This window comes from Lagenorhynchus albirostris, chromosome 1 (genome assembly GCF_949774975.1).
Source record: "Lagenorhynchus albirostris chromosome 1, mLagAlb1.1, whole genome shotgun sequence".
Lineage (NCBI taxonomy): Eukaryota > Metazoa > Chordata > Mammalia > Artiodactyla > Delphinidae > Lagenorhynchus > Lagenorhynchus albirostris.
In genome coordinates, this window is record NC_083095.1 from 63,771,890 (window position 1) to 63,785,780 (window position 13,891).

A 13,891-nucleotide genomic window follows, 5' to 3' on the forward strand; every position below is an offset into this window, starting at 1 on the left:
TGAATAGAGTTTTTGAAAAGAAATTAGTGCTTATAGTAAGAAATCCTAACTGCAGAAAAGCACTGGGTAGAATGGTCCCTAAGTCCCATCCCCATTCTAGAGCTGTTACCTTGATTTTTGTATAACATTCCAGGAATGTTTTATGCTTCCTTAAGTTATCTTTCGCTACTTTCCTTCCTTCCTTCCTTCTTTCCTTCCTTCTACCCTTTCTTTTTCTTCCTTTCTCTTTTTTAATTTTAACACAGGTGGGACTGTATTATATATATTGTTTGGATAAGCTTTTACTTTGAAAAAATATGGGAGGGAAGCAGACTGGAAAGTTGTTTTCCCTGTTTACATTATTTAAGAACTCTCCTTCTGTTTCATGACTGTGATTTTTCATTATATGAAGTACTATAATTTATTCAACTTTTCTCTTATTGTTTGATGCTTAGATTTCCCAGTTTTTCACTATTATGTTAAAGCCTTTCAAAATTCATAGTTAAGTGCTTGAATTGACAATGTTTTGACTGCTTTGGAACAAAAAGCTTAAAAATTAGAAGGAAAAAAGAAAGGTTGAGTTTATTTTGTTTCACTTCAGTTTCAAAACTGATAGAAATCAAAATCCAATTTTGGCTGAATGTACCTGTAAATTGCAAAATATAAATGTCTAGTTTAAATATACTTTTTCTTATGTTTGTAATATTAATGTGTAAGTTGACCAGTTACTAAACTTTTGTTTGAGTTCTATGAGTCTATGTAAAATTTTGCAATAAAGGAACAATCCTTTATCAGCTTTTAATGTAAAATTTGTGAAATGATAGGTAATGCGTTTTTGTTTTTGTTTTTTAATCAGTGACTTTTTTGAACGAACTATTCTGTGCAACAGTCTGGTGTGGAGTTGTGCTGTGACGGGTAGACCTGGACTGACCTATCAGGAAGCACTTGAGTCAGAAAAAAAAGCAAGACAGAATCTTCAGAGTTTTCCAGAACCACTAATTATTCCAGTTTTATACTTGACCAACCTTACCCATCGTTCACGCTTACATGAAATTTGTGATGATATTTTTGCGTATGTCAAGGATCGATATTTTGTTAAAGAAACTGTGGAAGTCAGTAGGAACAATGGTGCAAGGTAAAGTACTTTTAATTTTTTCTTTTGTTATACATACATTCACATTGATCAAATTCAAAGTACACACAGGGATGAACTGAGGAAAAGCTTACCTTTTACTCTTTTCCACCTACCATGTTACCCTCCCCCAAGATAGCCCTTGTATTAACAGTTTCTTATTTATTTTTCCAAAGCTAATTTTTATATAGACCACCAAAAACATGTACATACGCGTGCACGCACACACACACACACACACACACACACACACACACACACACAATCTCCTGCTCCTTTCAACACGAAAGGTAACATACTGTAGTTTATACCTTTTTTCACTCAAAATATCTTGAAGATTAGTCCATTACTTTATAAACCACCTTCCTTCTCTTTCTTATTTACTGTATGTTCTATTATATCGAAGTTTCACCTCTATTTAAGAGTAAAAAATCTTAAAGATATCTACTGTGTTCTCATTACGTTACCTATTAGTTTGAATATGCCTGTATTTCTTGCTGGGTTTTAGTAGTTCTTTGATAAGATGAAGACTGAATTTTATATACTCTACTAAGTTCTTTTCTCTTTTACCCAGGTCTTCAAGAAAAAAGTGGGTTTTTCATATTGCAAAGTTAAATTGAGTTTATCTATGGTACTAAATTAAAAAGTATCATTGCTTTCCTGAAATCTTAAGCATTTATGATTGGCTAGTCACTGATATTTATTACAGTAATCCTTATTTGCATTAAAACTTTTTATAGCCTCCTGACTTTTGAGGTAGTGACTATTTTGGGATGCTTTTTCCCCTTTGTTAACCTGAATAAAAATTTTTTTCTTTTTGAATTTTATTTTTTTAATATTTATTTATTTGTTTGGCTGCACTGAGTCTTTGTTGCAGCATGTGGGATCTTTCGTTGTGGCGCATGAGCTCTTCTTTGCGGCGTGTGGGCTCAGTAGTTGTGGCACACAGGCTTAGTTGCCCTGCAGCGTGTGGTATCTTAGTTCCCAGACCAGGGATCGAACCCACGTCCCCTGCATTGGAAGGCTGATTCTTAACCACTGGACCACCAGGGAAGGCCCTCTTTTTGAATTTTAAACTTTAGCAGTCAAAAATTACTATATATGTTCTTAATTATATGTCAATAATTATGTTCTTTATTATCTTATTTTGGAGAATCATCATGAGTTTTTATGTAATTTCAGAATAATGTCTTTAATGTAATCCATTTTAGTTATTAAATGCTACTCTGCATGAATCTTAAACATCCAGGAGGTGTTTATATTAAGATCTGAATTTGCTTGGATTTGATTTTGGTGAAGAATTGAAGAAGTTCTTTTTTTTTTTTGAGGTACGCGGGCCTCTCAGTGTTGCGGCCTCTCCCGTTGTGGAGCACAGGCTCCGGACGCGCAGGCTCAGCGGCCATGGCTCACGGGCCCAGCCGCTCCGCGGCGTGTGGGATCTTCCCGGACCAGGGCACGAACCTGCGTCCCCTGCATCGGCAGGCGGACTCTCAACCACGGCGCCACCAGGGAAGCCCAATAAGTTCTTTTTTTAATTGTAGAAGCAACAAATGGTAAAAATTGAAGGATTTTTCATTTGTCTCATGACTTTTGGGAAAAAAAATCTTTATTTTCAAGAGGAAAGATTGATATGTCACCAGTAATCCCACCAAGAACATACCAATCTATATCACCAAAAGGAATAATAGGGCCTGTTTGGGGACCAGGACAATTTTTTTTTCTCCTTATAGTCATTGTTTTATTTGACTTATGCCAAAAGTGTTTTCTAACTTAAAAATCATTGGGATACGTTAACCTTTAACATTAGGTTAAATATTGCTTACGTCTAGAAATATAGTTGTTCAGTGTTTTTTGTATAGCTTTTTTTGGTTGTACCTTAAAAATGGGCTTCAGATAGTTGTAGCTTTAATGACAGTAGTAAACTAGGGTACATTGTAGAAATGGGAAATCTGAGAGTCACAATTTTATTGATTATTCATTAGAAACATACTTCTTCAGACTTCCCTGGTGGCACAGAGGTTAAGAACCCTCCTACCAATGCAGGGGACACGGGTTGGATCCCTGGTCTGGGAAGATCCAACATGCCGTGGAGCAACTGAGCCCGTGTGCCACAACAACTGAGCCTGCACTCTAGAGCTGGAGAGCCACAACTACTGAGCCCTCGTGCCACAACTACTGAAGCCCATGCACTTAGAGCCTATGCTCTGCAACAAAGGAAGCCACTGCAGTGAGAAGCCCGCACACTGCAACGAAGAATAGCACTCGCTCGCTGCAACTAGAGAAAACCCGCGTGCAGCAATGAAGAGCCAACGCAGCCAAAAATAAAATTAATTAATTAATTAAAAAAAAAGAATCCTAGGGGCTTCCCTGGTGGCGCAGTGGTTGAGGGTCCGCCTGCTGATGCAGGGGACACGGGTTCGTGCTCTGGTCCGGGAGGATCCCACATGCCGCGGAGCGGCTGGGCCCGTGAGCCATGGCCGCTGAGCCTGCGCGTCTGGAGCCTGTGCTCCGCAGCAGGAGAGGCCGCAGTGGTGGGAGGCCCGCGTACCACACACACACAAAAAAGAATCCTATAGTGGATTCAATGTGAACCTCAAAAAGAAAAGAAGAAAACACACTTCTTCTGGCTTACTGGCCATTCTTAATCTTTGTGCAGGAAAGGAGAAATCTTGGATGACTCATTGAATTTTTTGCCTTCAGCAGCTGGGTAGATGGTAAGATGCAGAGGCCTCAGGAAGTAATACTATCAGAGTCTAGCCATCTTTGCTCTCATCTCAGACCCAGATATTCCTGATTGCTCTGATTTTGCCTTTCACAGACATGTTGCTTAGGTGATTCATGAGTGTCACATAAGAAGCTAGACACTAGTTACTGGGGATATAACAAGGATTAAGATGTCCTTAAAGAGTTCAGTGAAGGGAGAGACAAACATGTCAACTTGCCGGGTATTAAAATAAACGTATGAACGAGGTAATTCAGAAGCATCCAGGTCCAGAATGCCATAGAGGCTAGCCCTGGGTTCCCTAGACTCACACTAACACTGGTTATTTTAGTCTTTTCATCTTTGCCAAATCTGATGATATCTCAGTGTTTATTTGCTTTTCAGGTCCTTTGCTCATTTTACTTTTGGCTTTTTTGTCATCAGTAGATTTATGAAAGGTCTTTGTTAAATACTAGGCATATTAAACTCTTTGTCACTTTGTTGCAAATATTTTTGTTTCATTTTTTGCTTTTTCTTAAATGTGTGGTAAATGTAAAAAGGACTTTGGGGCTTCCCTGGTGGTGCGGTGGTTGAGAGTCTGCCTGCCGATGCAGGGGACATGGGTTCGTGCCCCGGTCCGGGAGGATCCCACATGCCGCGGAGCTGCTGGGCCCCGTGAGCCATGGCTGCTGAGCCTGCGCGTCCGGAGCCTGGGCTCCGCAATGGGAGAGGCCAGAACAGTGAGAGGACCGCGCACCGCAAAACAAACAAACAAAAAAAAACAAAACTTAAAAATATGTATAAAGGATAATGATAGAATAAGGGAATAATGAATAAAACTTCAATAAATACACATTCAACACTTGGTTTTAATAGAATACCTTTATCTTTGATGTTTGTTTATAGTTGGAGAAAAGTTTTTTAGTTTTATGGGAAGCAGAATTGTGTGATAGTGAAGAGTTTAGGCTTTGGAGTCTGACTGACCTTGTTGGACAATGACATCCTTTCAGGTTATTGTGAGACTAAAATGAGAGTGTGTTGGGGGGTGCACATTTTTGAATTGCTGTATAAGTAGAATATAGTGGCATTTTACTAGGGGAATAATGCTCCTGTTGGCCCAAGAGGGTTATATGGAAGTTAGTATTTTTCTTCTATTATTGGCTAGGTTTTCTGTTATTTTATATTATAATTAAGCTTCAAGCCTGACTTGAGATTTCTGCAACTTTCGATACTAGTTCCTGCATACACCTTTATCCTTTCACCTTTTTAACTTAAATTTCCGTTAAAATAACTTAAATATATAAACTTGACTAGATTGTACCTTTGGTTGGAGTTGTACCTCTCCCATCTACGTACTACTTGTGTAACTTTTGGGGAAGTTATTTAACATCACTTATCTCTTCTTTGTGTATGTAGTAGAATTATTGTGAAGATTGACTGAGATGTTGTATGTGATGCTCCATGCACACAGGAAGTATTCAATAAATGACAAGTAAAAAGAGGCTTTTTCCGTTTTGATTTTTTTGGTTCTCTGTCATGCTTGTAAACTCTTACTCTTACACTGATACGAGGAGAGGACTTGGCATGATGTTTTTCATTTGGAAAGTGCTCTAGACCCCAAGAAACATGTGTCCCTTCTGGCTTCACATCTGCTTGTGTAACTTTGGGATGAGTTCAGTTTTGAGGTGATGATGCTAGTGATAAGGTTCTGGCGTCCTCAGGGGGTCAACTAGGGCAAATCCAGCTTCAGTGCTGAGAGAAGGTCCAGGTTGAGTTTCCTCAGTATCCCTGTTGACTTTTATCTGCAGGCTCCTGTGGCTTTTGTATCTGACTGTGGCTTGAGGCTTATCCTTCCAGGGCTTATTTAGAGAATTCAGTGGATTTCTCCCAGTGGCTGGAAATAGCAGGCACTTACTATCTTCATGGGATCCGTAGGATCTGCAGTATGAGATGTCTGTGCTCCTACTCCCACTTTCCACTCTTTGAAAGTTAGAATGTGACGTTAGAAGAATTTGCTTCCACAGGACATACATCTCCCTCTGCTTTTTAAGTTAAATGTGCTTTATTGAGATATTTACACACTGTAAAATTCGCCCATTTAAAGTGTACAATTCAGTGGGTTTTAGTTATGTGATGATTTCCACTAATTCCAGAATATTTTCATCACCCCAATAAGTCCTGTACCAATTAGCAGGCCCTCCCCACTGCACTCTCTCCTCAGCCCCTGGCAACCGCTAATCTGTTTTCTGTCTCTGTGGATTTGCCTATTCTGGACATTTCATATATGTGGAATCATAAAGTATGTACCTTTCGGTGTTTGGTTTCTTTCACTTAACTATAATGTTTTCAAGGTTCATCTGAGTTGTAGCATGTATCAGTATTTTATTTCTTTTTATTGATAAAGAAATTCTGCTGTATGGATCTATCACATTTTGTTTATCCATTTGTCAGTTAATATATATTTGAGCTTCCACTTTTGGACAATTATAAATAATGCTGTTACAAACATTTCTGTACAAGTTTTTGTGTGAACATATGTTTACAGTTCTCTTGGGTATATACCTAGAAGTAGAATTGCTAAGTCATTTGGTAACTCTATGTTTAGCATTTGAGGAATCTCCAAACTTTTCCAAAGCAGTTGCATCATTTTACATTCCTACTAGCAATGTATGAGAGTTCCAGTTTGTCCACATCCTCATCAAGCCATATGTATGGACAATTTATTATTGTCCGTCTTTTTTATTTTGCCATCCTAGTGGGTGTGAAGTGGTATCTCACTGTAGTTTTGATTTGCATTTCCCTAGTGACTAATAATGTTGAGCATCATTTTATGTACTTATTGATCATTTGTGTATCTTCTTTGGAGAAATGTCTTCTCTGGTCCTTTGCCCATCTTTAAATTGGGTTATTTATCTTTTTATTACCGAGTTGTAAGAGTTCTTTGTGATTTGGGGTATAAGTCCCTTAGCAGATATATGATTTGCAGATATTTGCTCCCATTCTGTGAGTTGTCTTTTCACTTTTTTTTTTTTTTGCGGTACGCGGGCCTCTCACTGTGTGGCCTCTCCCGTTGCGGAGCACAGGCTCCGGACACGCAGGCTCAGCGGCCATGGCTCACGGACCTATCTGCTCCGTGGCATGTGGGATCTTCCCGGACCGGGGCACGAACCCGTGTCCCCTGCATCGGCAGGCGGACTCTCAACCACTGTGCCACCAGGGAAGCCCTCACATACTTTATGGTACCGTTTGCAGCACCATTTCCCTTTGCTTTTAACTTTTGTGCTGCTTGTCAATAACATCTGCCTTTTGTTTCTATCTATGTTGGCAGAACTCAGCAGTAGTCCTCAAGACTTCTTCATCCATTAGAGTTACTGGATTAGATTTACTGGAAAGAATATGCTGTGTTGCAGAGAAGTGGATGGGCCCATCCTTAGGCTGAATTATTTCAGTATGGGTACTCTGGATCTTCTCACTTCAGTATTCTTATTGTCTCATTTACCTTTAGATATCCCTCCCTCTTTTCTTTTTGCACCTTACAAGTATAGATTAGGTGCTTCCCTCCCCACCAAGACTTTCTGTTTTGAAATTGGCAATCCGCAGACAGATTCTTCTAGAAGATCCTTTGTCATTGCTATGGCAGATGAAGTAAAGAGAACAGCAGACTACTTGACTGAACCACACCAGTTTAGTTCTTTACATGCCCCATCCTGATTTACCACCAGCTTGCCTGACAATGATGCTGCCATTTGTTTTCTGCTGCTTCCCTGGAGCCTATGGGAAAAGTGAGAGGATGGCTGCTCTTGTGAAGAAAACACTAAACTGGTAGTCAGGGCTGTTAATTCTTAAATAACTACCAGATGCTTTGAATATACATTATATCAGCAGATATGAGACAAGGACTTATGGTTTCTATTTACAGATGAGGAAACAGAGATCCAAAGAAGTTGTGTTTTTTTTGATAGTTGTTTACCATGTATTTAGTGATACCTATTATTTATTGATACTTGCCCTGTTCCAGACACTGGAGATACAGCAGTGAACAAAGCAAAGTCATGGAGCGTCCATTCTAATCTTTTAAGTAGTAAATTGTAGGATTTAAATTCAGATAGGGCTGACTTAACAAAATTATTTCTTTCTCAGTATCACTGTGTCCTTGGTTTTGGATTCTGCCATTTGTGATTAGCTGTATGGTTCTGTGCAAGTAATTTAAACTCTTAAGTGTTAATCTTTTTTCATGTGTTAAATGGACCCCCAGCCTTACAGTGTTGCCTCACAGGGTAAAATGACATAATGAATGTGAATTTTTAAAAGCTGTATTATATAATGTTGCCTTTTTAAAAAATATTTATTTATTTGGTCGCACCGGGTCTTAGTTGCTGCAGGCAGGCTCCTTAGTTGTGGCATGCGAACTCCTAGTTGCAGCATGGGTGTGGGATCTAGTTCCCTAACCAGGTATCGAACCCGGGCCCCCTGCATTGGGAGCACGGAGTCCCATCCACTGCGCCACCAGGGTAGTCCCAATATTGCCTTTTGATGTAGGTGTCTTGTTAGTATTTGAATCTGTTTATTGGTGGTCATGCAGTTTTGTTTTGTTTTTGTTTGTTTGTTGGGGTATGCCAGTAGTGATGTGAGGCTACAGTAGCTGCCTGGGACACTGTAACTTGGAATCAAATTTCTCTGTTGCAACTCTGAGCGGAAACCCCATAGTTAATAATATCAGTGTCTTAGAAAGACATAGTTGTTTGTTTTTGAAGACAATCATCCCTCATTTGTATGTGATCTTCTCAAAATGCTACACAAGCAGATTTCAAGACATCCAAGTTTCAAGTAACTTTATCTTTTTTTTTTTTTTGACAAGCCTGATACCCATTGTTTAATAAAGGATTAGGAGGATGGTGAGCTAGAACTCAAATATGCATGATAAACTCATCTTCTCTCCCCAGCCGTAGAACTGGTGAATTGAATCAGGAAAAAGGAGGTAGAAATCACGCAACAAAAAACATTTTGGACTGTTGAGTCATCATTCAGTGTAAAGAAAGGACTAGAGTTTGAAAGAATTTTTAAAAATGAGTCAGAATATAATTGTATATTTGGTAATTTTTTTTAGTTAAAAGTAGGCTTTGGGCAACTTGTTTTCAGACATTTTATAAGCACAGTCAAGATGTTCTGGTAGCTGAAAGATTCATAGGAAATGTGAAGCAGCAGGTGAGAAGGTACTTCTAAAAGTATTGGGTTGGCCAAAAAGTTCATTCGGGTTTTCGTGTAAGATGTTACGAACTTTTTGGCCAACCCAACAGATACACTGACAGAAGCAAGAAGTGGCACCTTATAGCAAAGGAGGAGATAGAGTAAACATTAACTACAAAGTATACTGGCCTGGCTCAGTATATAATTTGGTAACGTTAGAAAACGTTGCAGAATAAAAATATGCTAGCATTTATTGAACTTTTCCTGTATGCTAGGCAGTGTGCTAGGTGCTTTCATTTTAATTCTCATGATATTGATGGGTGACCCGGAATTTTTGAAAAGGTTATTTGTTGGTATTTACCTGAAAGAGTTGAAAACTTATGTCCACACAAACCCTGCACACGAATGTTTATAGCAGCTTTATTAATAATTGCCAAAAGTTGGAAGCACCAAGATATCCTTTAGTAGATGAATGAATAAATAAACAGCAGTACATCCAGACAATGGAATGTTATTCAGTGCTAAAAAGAAATGAGGCTTCGAGCATGAAAAGACATGGACGAACCTTAAATGCATATTACTAAGTGAAAAAAGCCAATCTGAAAAGGATATGTATGGTATGATTCCTACTATATGGCTTTCTAGAAAAGGCAAAACTATGGAGACAGTGAAAAGATCGGTGATTGCCAGGGGTTGAATGGGGTAGAGGGGAGGTGAATAGGTTGAGCACAGAGGATGTTTAAAGCAGTAAAAATACCCGGTGGTACTATGATGGATACATTTATCCAAACCCATAGAATGTACAGCACCAATAGTGAAACTTAATGTAAACTATGAACTTCAGGTGATAATGATGTGTTAATGTAGGTGCATTGATTGTTAACAAGTGTTACTTCTCTGGTGTGGGATATTGACAGAGGGGTTATGCATGTGGCAGGGGCAAGGAGTATATGGGAGATCTCTGTCTTCCTCTCAATTTTGCTATGAATCTAAAGCTGCTCTAAAAAACCAAAGTCTTTAAATTAAAAAAAATTATATTATCAAGGCTGAAGTTTATAATTTTTTAAAAATCTGTTTTTTTTCCTATAAAAATTTATATACAGGAGAGAAAAGTAAAAGGTGAAGGCCTGGAGTGCATTTCCCAAATGCTCCTTTCAGAGATAACCACAGTCAAAAAATTAGTGCATAGTTCTCTTTTTTTCTGTACTACACTAAATTAAAAAAAAAAAAAAAGTAGCTTTTTCACTTAGTAATGATTTGGATGTCTTCTTACATTAGAAAACCACATGCACCATTTCTAATTGGTTTTGCATAAACTCGCTAAACTGTGTGTTCCTAAAAAGCTTACTTGGAGTATTGCCTTTTTCTGAGGATGGAGAAAGTTATTCCTTTTGTTAGCCTTGTGTGAATTTGCTCTTTGAAAATAATAAACTGCATTTTTTTCCACATTATCTCTGACCTATGACTTAATGACAGACCTTTTCTCCAATGTAGGTTAAATCAATACAATAGCAGAATTGGATTTGCACCGGAGTTTCACTTATAGCTAGATTTTCCCACGTATTATACCCATACTATTTAGATTTAACACTTAGAAATGCTATCTAGTCAAGAAGCATAAGATACTACAGTTCAGTATTGTTTTTAGAACTGCCTTGTAAAATGAAGATTATGAAATTCTTTTTAATCTTACAAACTGATATCAATTTTGGCATCAAATAGAGACCAGCCACCTAGAGCTCTTATCTATTCAGATATCAAGGTATAGTCCCTGTGGCTTTCTATGTTGCATTGGTGGAATGCTTCAAGCACTTTAGTCTAATGAATAAAAGAAAATTAGCATAAAAACCTAAAATGTAGAGAGTAGGTACTTATTATATATTAGAATTGGAAATGAGAAAATGGACTTTTTAATCTTTGAGCTCCTTTTTGTATTGCTAACCTAAATGATATTAGTGAATCATAATGAATTAAAATGCATTAATGTTGAGGACAAAGGGAAATACTAAATATATTGAGGAGATAAGATGAACATAAAAGGTGTAAGTGAGGAACAGTACAGTTATTTTGATTTAAACATACATGCTTGGATATCAGTGAGTGGATCCAGGTGGGATTAATCCAAGGAGAAGTTTTGGAAAAGGGTTATTTGACTAGAAATTTGAAGACAGAGAAAAATATAAATTAGTAGAAAGGATTGAAGAGGAAGGCTTCTTATTTAGGTGCAGATATAATATATAACTTTTAACAACGTATATTAATTAAGTTTATTATAGTTCTTTCAAATAGAAGACTTTCTATTGGTCAGCTTATACTACTGCCCTTTTAAGGTCAAAATTCCTGGTTCTTAGCCAAGGAGAGACCTAAGGAACATCCTCAAATTGTTGTTTCAGTCTTTAGTTCCTGATGACCCTAGTATACTGATGATATAATTATTAATAGAAAAAAAAAGGCTATTTGGGACAGCTGTTCTTTCTTTGGAATTCCTAGTTAGAATCTTCTTTAGATATATATTGTTGTATGTATCAGAGACCCAGACTTACAGCCTGACTGAGTGCTGGATTGTTGTTGCAAGTTGAACAGTTAAAATTTAGAATCCTTATTTACTTGTATAATAATATATACTGGAGGCCATCCTGGGAAACCCTTTTTATATCCTAAAAATCTCTATTAAGTAGCCACAAAAATAAATGAAAATGAATTTGTTTTTCTAAAGTGTTTAATTCAAATAACATATAAAGCTTCTGTTGTAAATATTTATGGATTCAACTGCTCGATTCTTAACAAAATAGTTCAGTGAAGTTTAGACTGATCATACAAATGTATTCATTTTCTTCAGCGTTCTCAGGACCTTCAAATTTGCATTGGCCATTAGGAGGATTTGCCTAATGCCTCTCAAAAGTCTTTGGATGGTAAATGTTGGAGGAGGGTAGTTGGTTTCTATGGCAACCTCTTTATTGATCCTCTGCACTAATACCAAGTGCAAAGAGTCAGCTGAGTCTCTACCAGGACTTAAGGTCTTTATTGTGGGAGTCTTACTGTAGTAAGAAAAGTGATAAAAATGGGGGATGGCAAGTAAATTAAGGTTCACCTCTTTTCTATTATAAAAGGAAAACAATGTTTACTTCAATTTGTGTCTCGTTGAACTGGTTAGCAGCAGGATGGTGAAGTAGACTAGTAGTAGTCCTGAAGTTCTTAGTTCACTATGGCAGGAGAATATTAGAGACGAATCTCACAAAAGAGAGAAGACTATATATATAGTCTAGCTATATATATAGTATATATACTATATATACTGCACCTATATATATAGCTATATATACTATATATATATATAGTCTATATATAGACTATATATATAGTATAGCTACTTCTGTCCTGAAATCCCTGTTAGGAATAAAAGGGAAGTCCATTTCTACATGGTTATTACACAGGTTCAGGTCTGGGAAGTTAGAGGTCTTCTGAATAAAATCTCTCTCCTACATCATCTTCTACCTCCTTTATGGTCTGTTCCATTCGGCCAATATAAGATCACAGTGGTTCTGACTAACCATTTTAAAAATGGGGTTATCTGGGGCAGAAATAGAGACACGGATGTAGAGAACAAACGTATGGACACCAAGGAGGGAAAGCGGCGGGGGCGTGGTGGTGGGATGAATTGGGAGATTGGGATTGACATGTATACACTAAAATGCATAAAATGGATAACTAATAAGAAACTGCTGTATAAAAAAATAAATAAAATTCAAAAAATAAATAAATAAAATGGGGTTATCTGCCTTTCTTAGACAAATTCAGAGATTGTCCAAAGATTAAAGTTAAAAGAGATCTAAGAGAAATGACATAAGCTAAAATAATTTTCAATGAAAGGAAAAGGAGAGATAAAAGTACAAAAAAAGTCTGCTCATCACTAAAGGCCAGGCAAAATCCTATGTTTAACTCAAAAACACATGCCAAGAGAATAATTCCGAGTAGAGGTTGGCACACTTTTTAAAAAATAAAGGGCCAGATAGGAAATATTATAGACTTCAATGTCCATATGGTCTCTGTCACAGCCAGCCAACTCTGCTGTTATAGTGCAGAAGCAGCCATAGACAATAAATGAATGAGCATGGTTGTATTCTAATAATTATTTATAAACACTGAAATTTGAATTCCATGTTATTTTCACATGTCACAAAATATTCTTATTTTTATTTTAAGCCACTTAAAAATGTAAAAGGCATTCTTAGCTCGTAGACCACACAAAACAGGCAGTGAGTTGAATCTGGCCCATTGGCCATAGTGTGCTGACTCCTGGTAGAGAGGAAAGATTACTGCTGAAATAAGGGTTAATGAATAAAGTCCCCAGAGATACCCTTTTAATCTAGAACCTCAGAGTATAGCATGTAGATGTGGCTTGGTATGGTGGAAAAAGCCTTTGGAGCCAAACTGAGTTACTCGTTCTGGGAATGTTCTTTACTAATCTGTAAAGCAAGTAATATCTACATTCGTATAGCGGTTGTATTAGTTAGCTTTTGCTGTATAACAGACCACCCCCAAAACTTAGTGGCCTAAATCAATAGTCTCATGATTCCATAGTGGGCTGGAATGCTCTTATTGTCTGGGGCTGTATTGTCTAGGTCGCTTACTCTACCCTTACTGACATGTCAAAGGCCTCAGACTGGGGTGGGTATTTTCATGTGGCCTCTCTTATCCTTCAGGAGGCTAATTCAAACTTGTTCCCAGGGTAGGAATAGAGTTCCCAGCAGCAAGAGAAGGCAAAGCTCCAATGTGCAAGCACATATCAAGCCTCAGCTTGCTCAATGTTTGCTAGTGTTCCATTGACCAAAGCAAGTCACATGAGCAAATCCAGACTTAATGTGTAGGCGGGGGGATCAAGGAGGCCTATG

The 13,891-nt window shown here is 37.7% G+C and overlaps 1 protein-coding gene across 3 annotated transcripts in view; it reads left to right on the forward strand.

Moving 5' to 3' along the window:
* BAZ1A (bromodomain adjacent to zinc finger domain 1A) overlaps positions 1-13,891 on the forward strand; it is a 94,114-nt gene that overhangs the window by 10,813 nt on the left and 69,410 nt on the right. For all 3 annotated transcript variants that reach the window (XM_060143694.1, XM_060143704.1, XM_060143687.1), the window contains one exon: positions 836-1,114. In XM_060143694.1, coding sequence (XP_059999677.1) covers positions 836-1,114 — 279 coding nt within the window. The remainder of the gene's footprint in view (positions 1-835; positions 1,115-13,891) is intronic.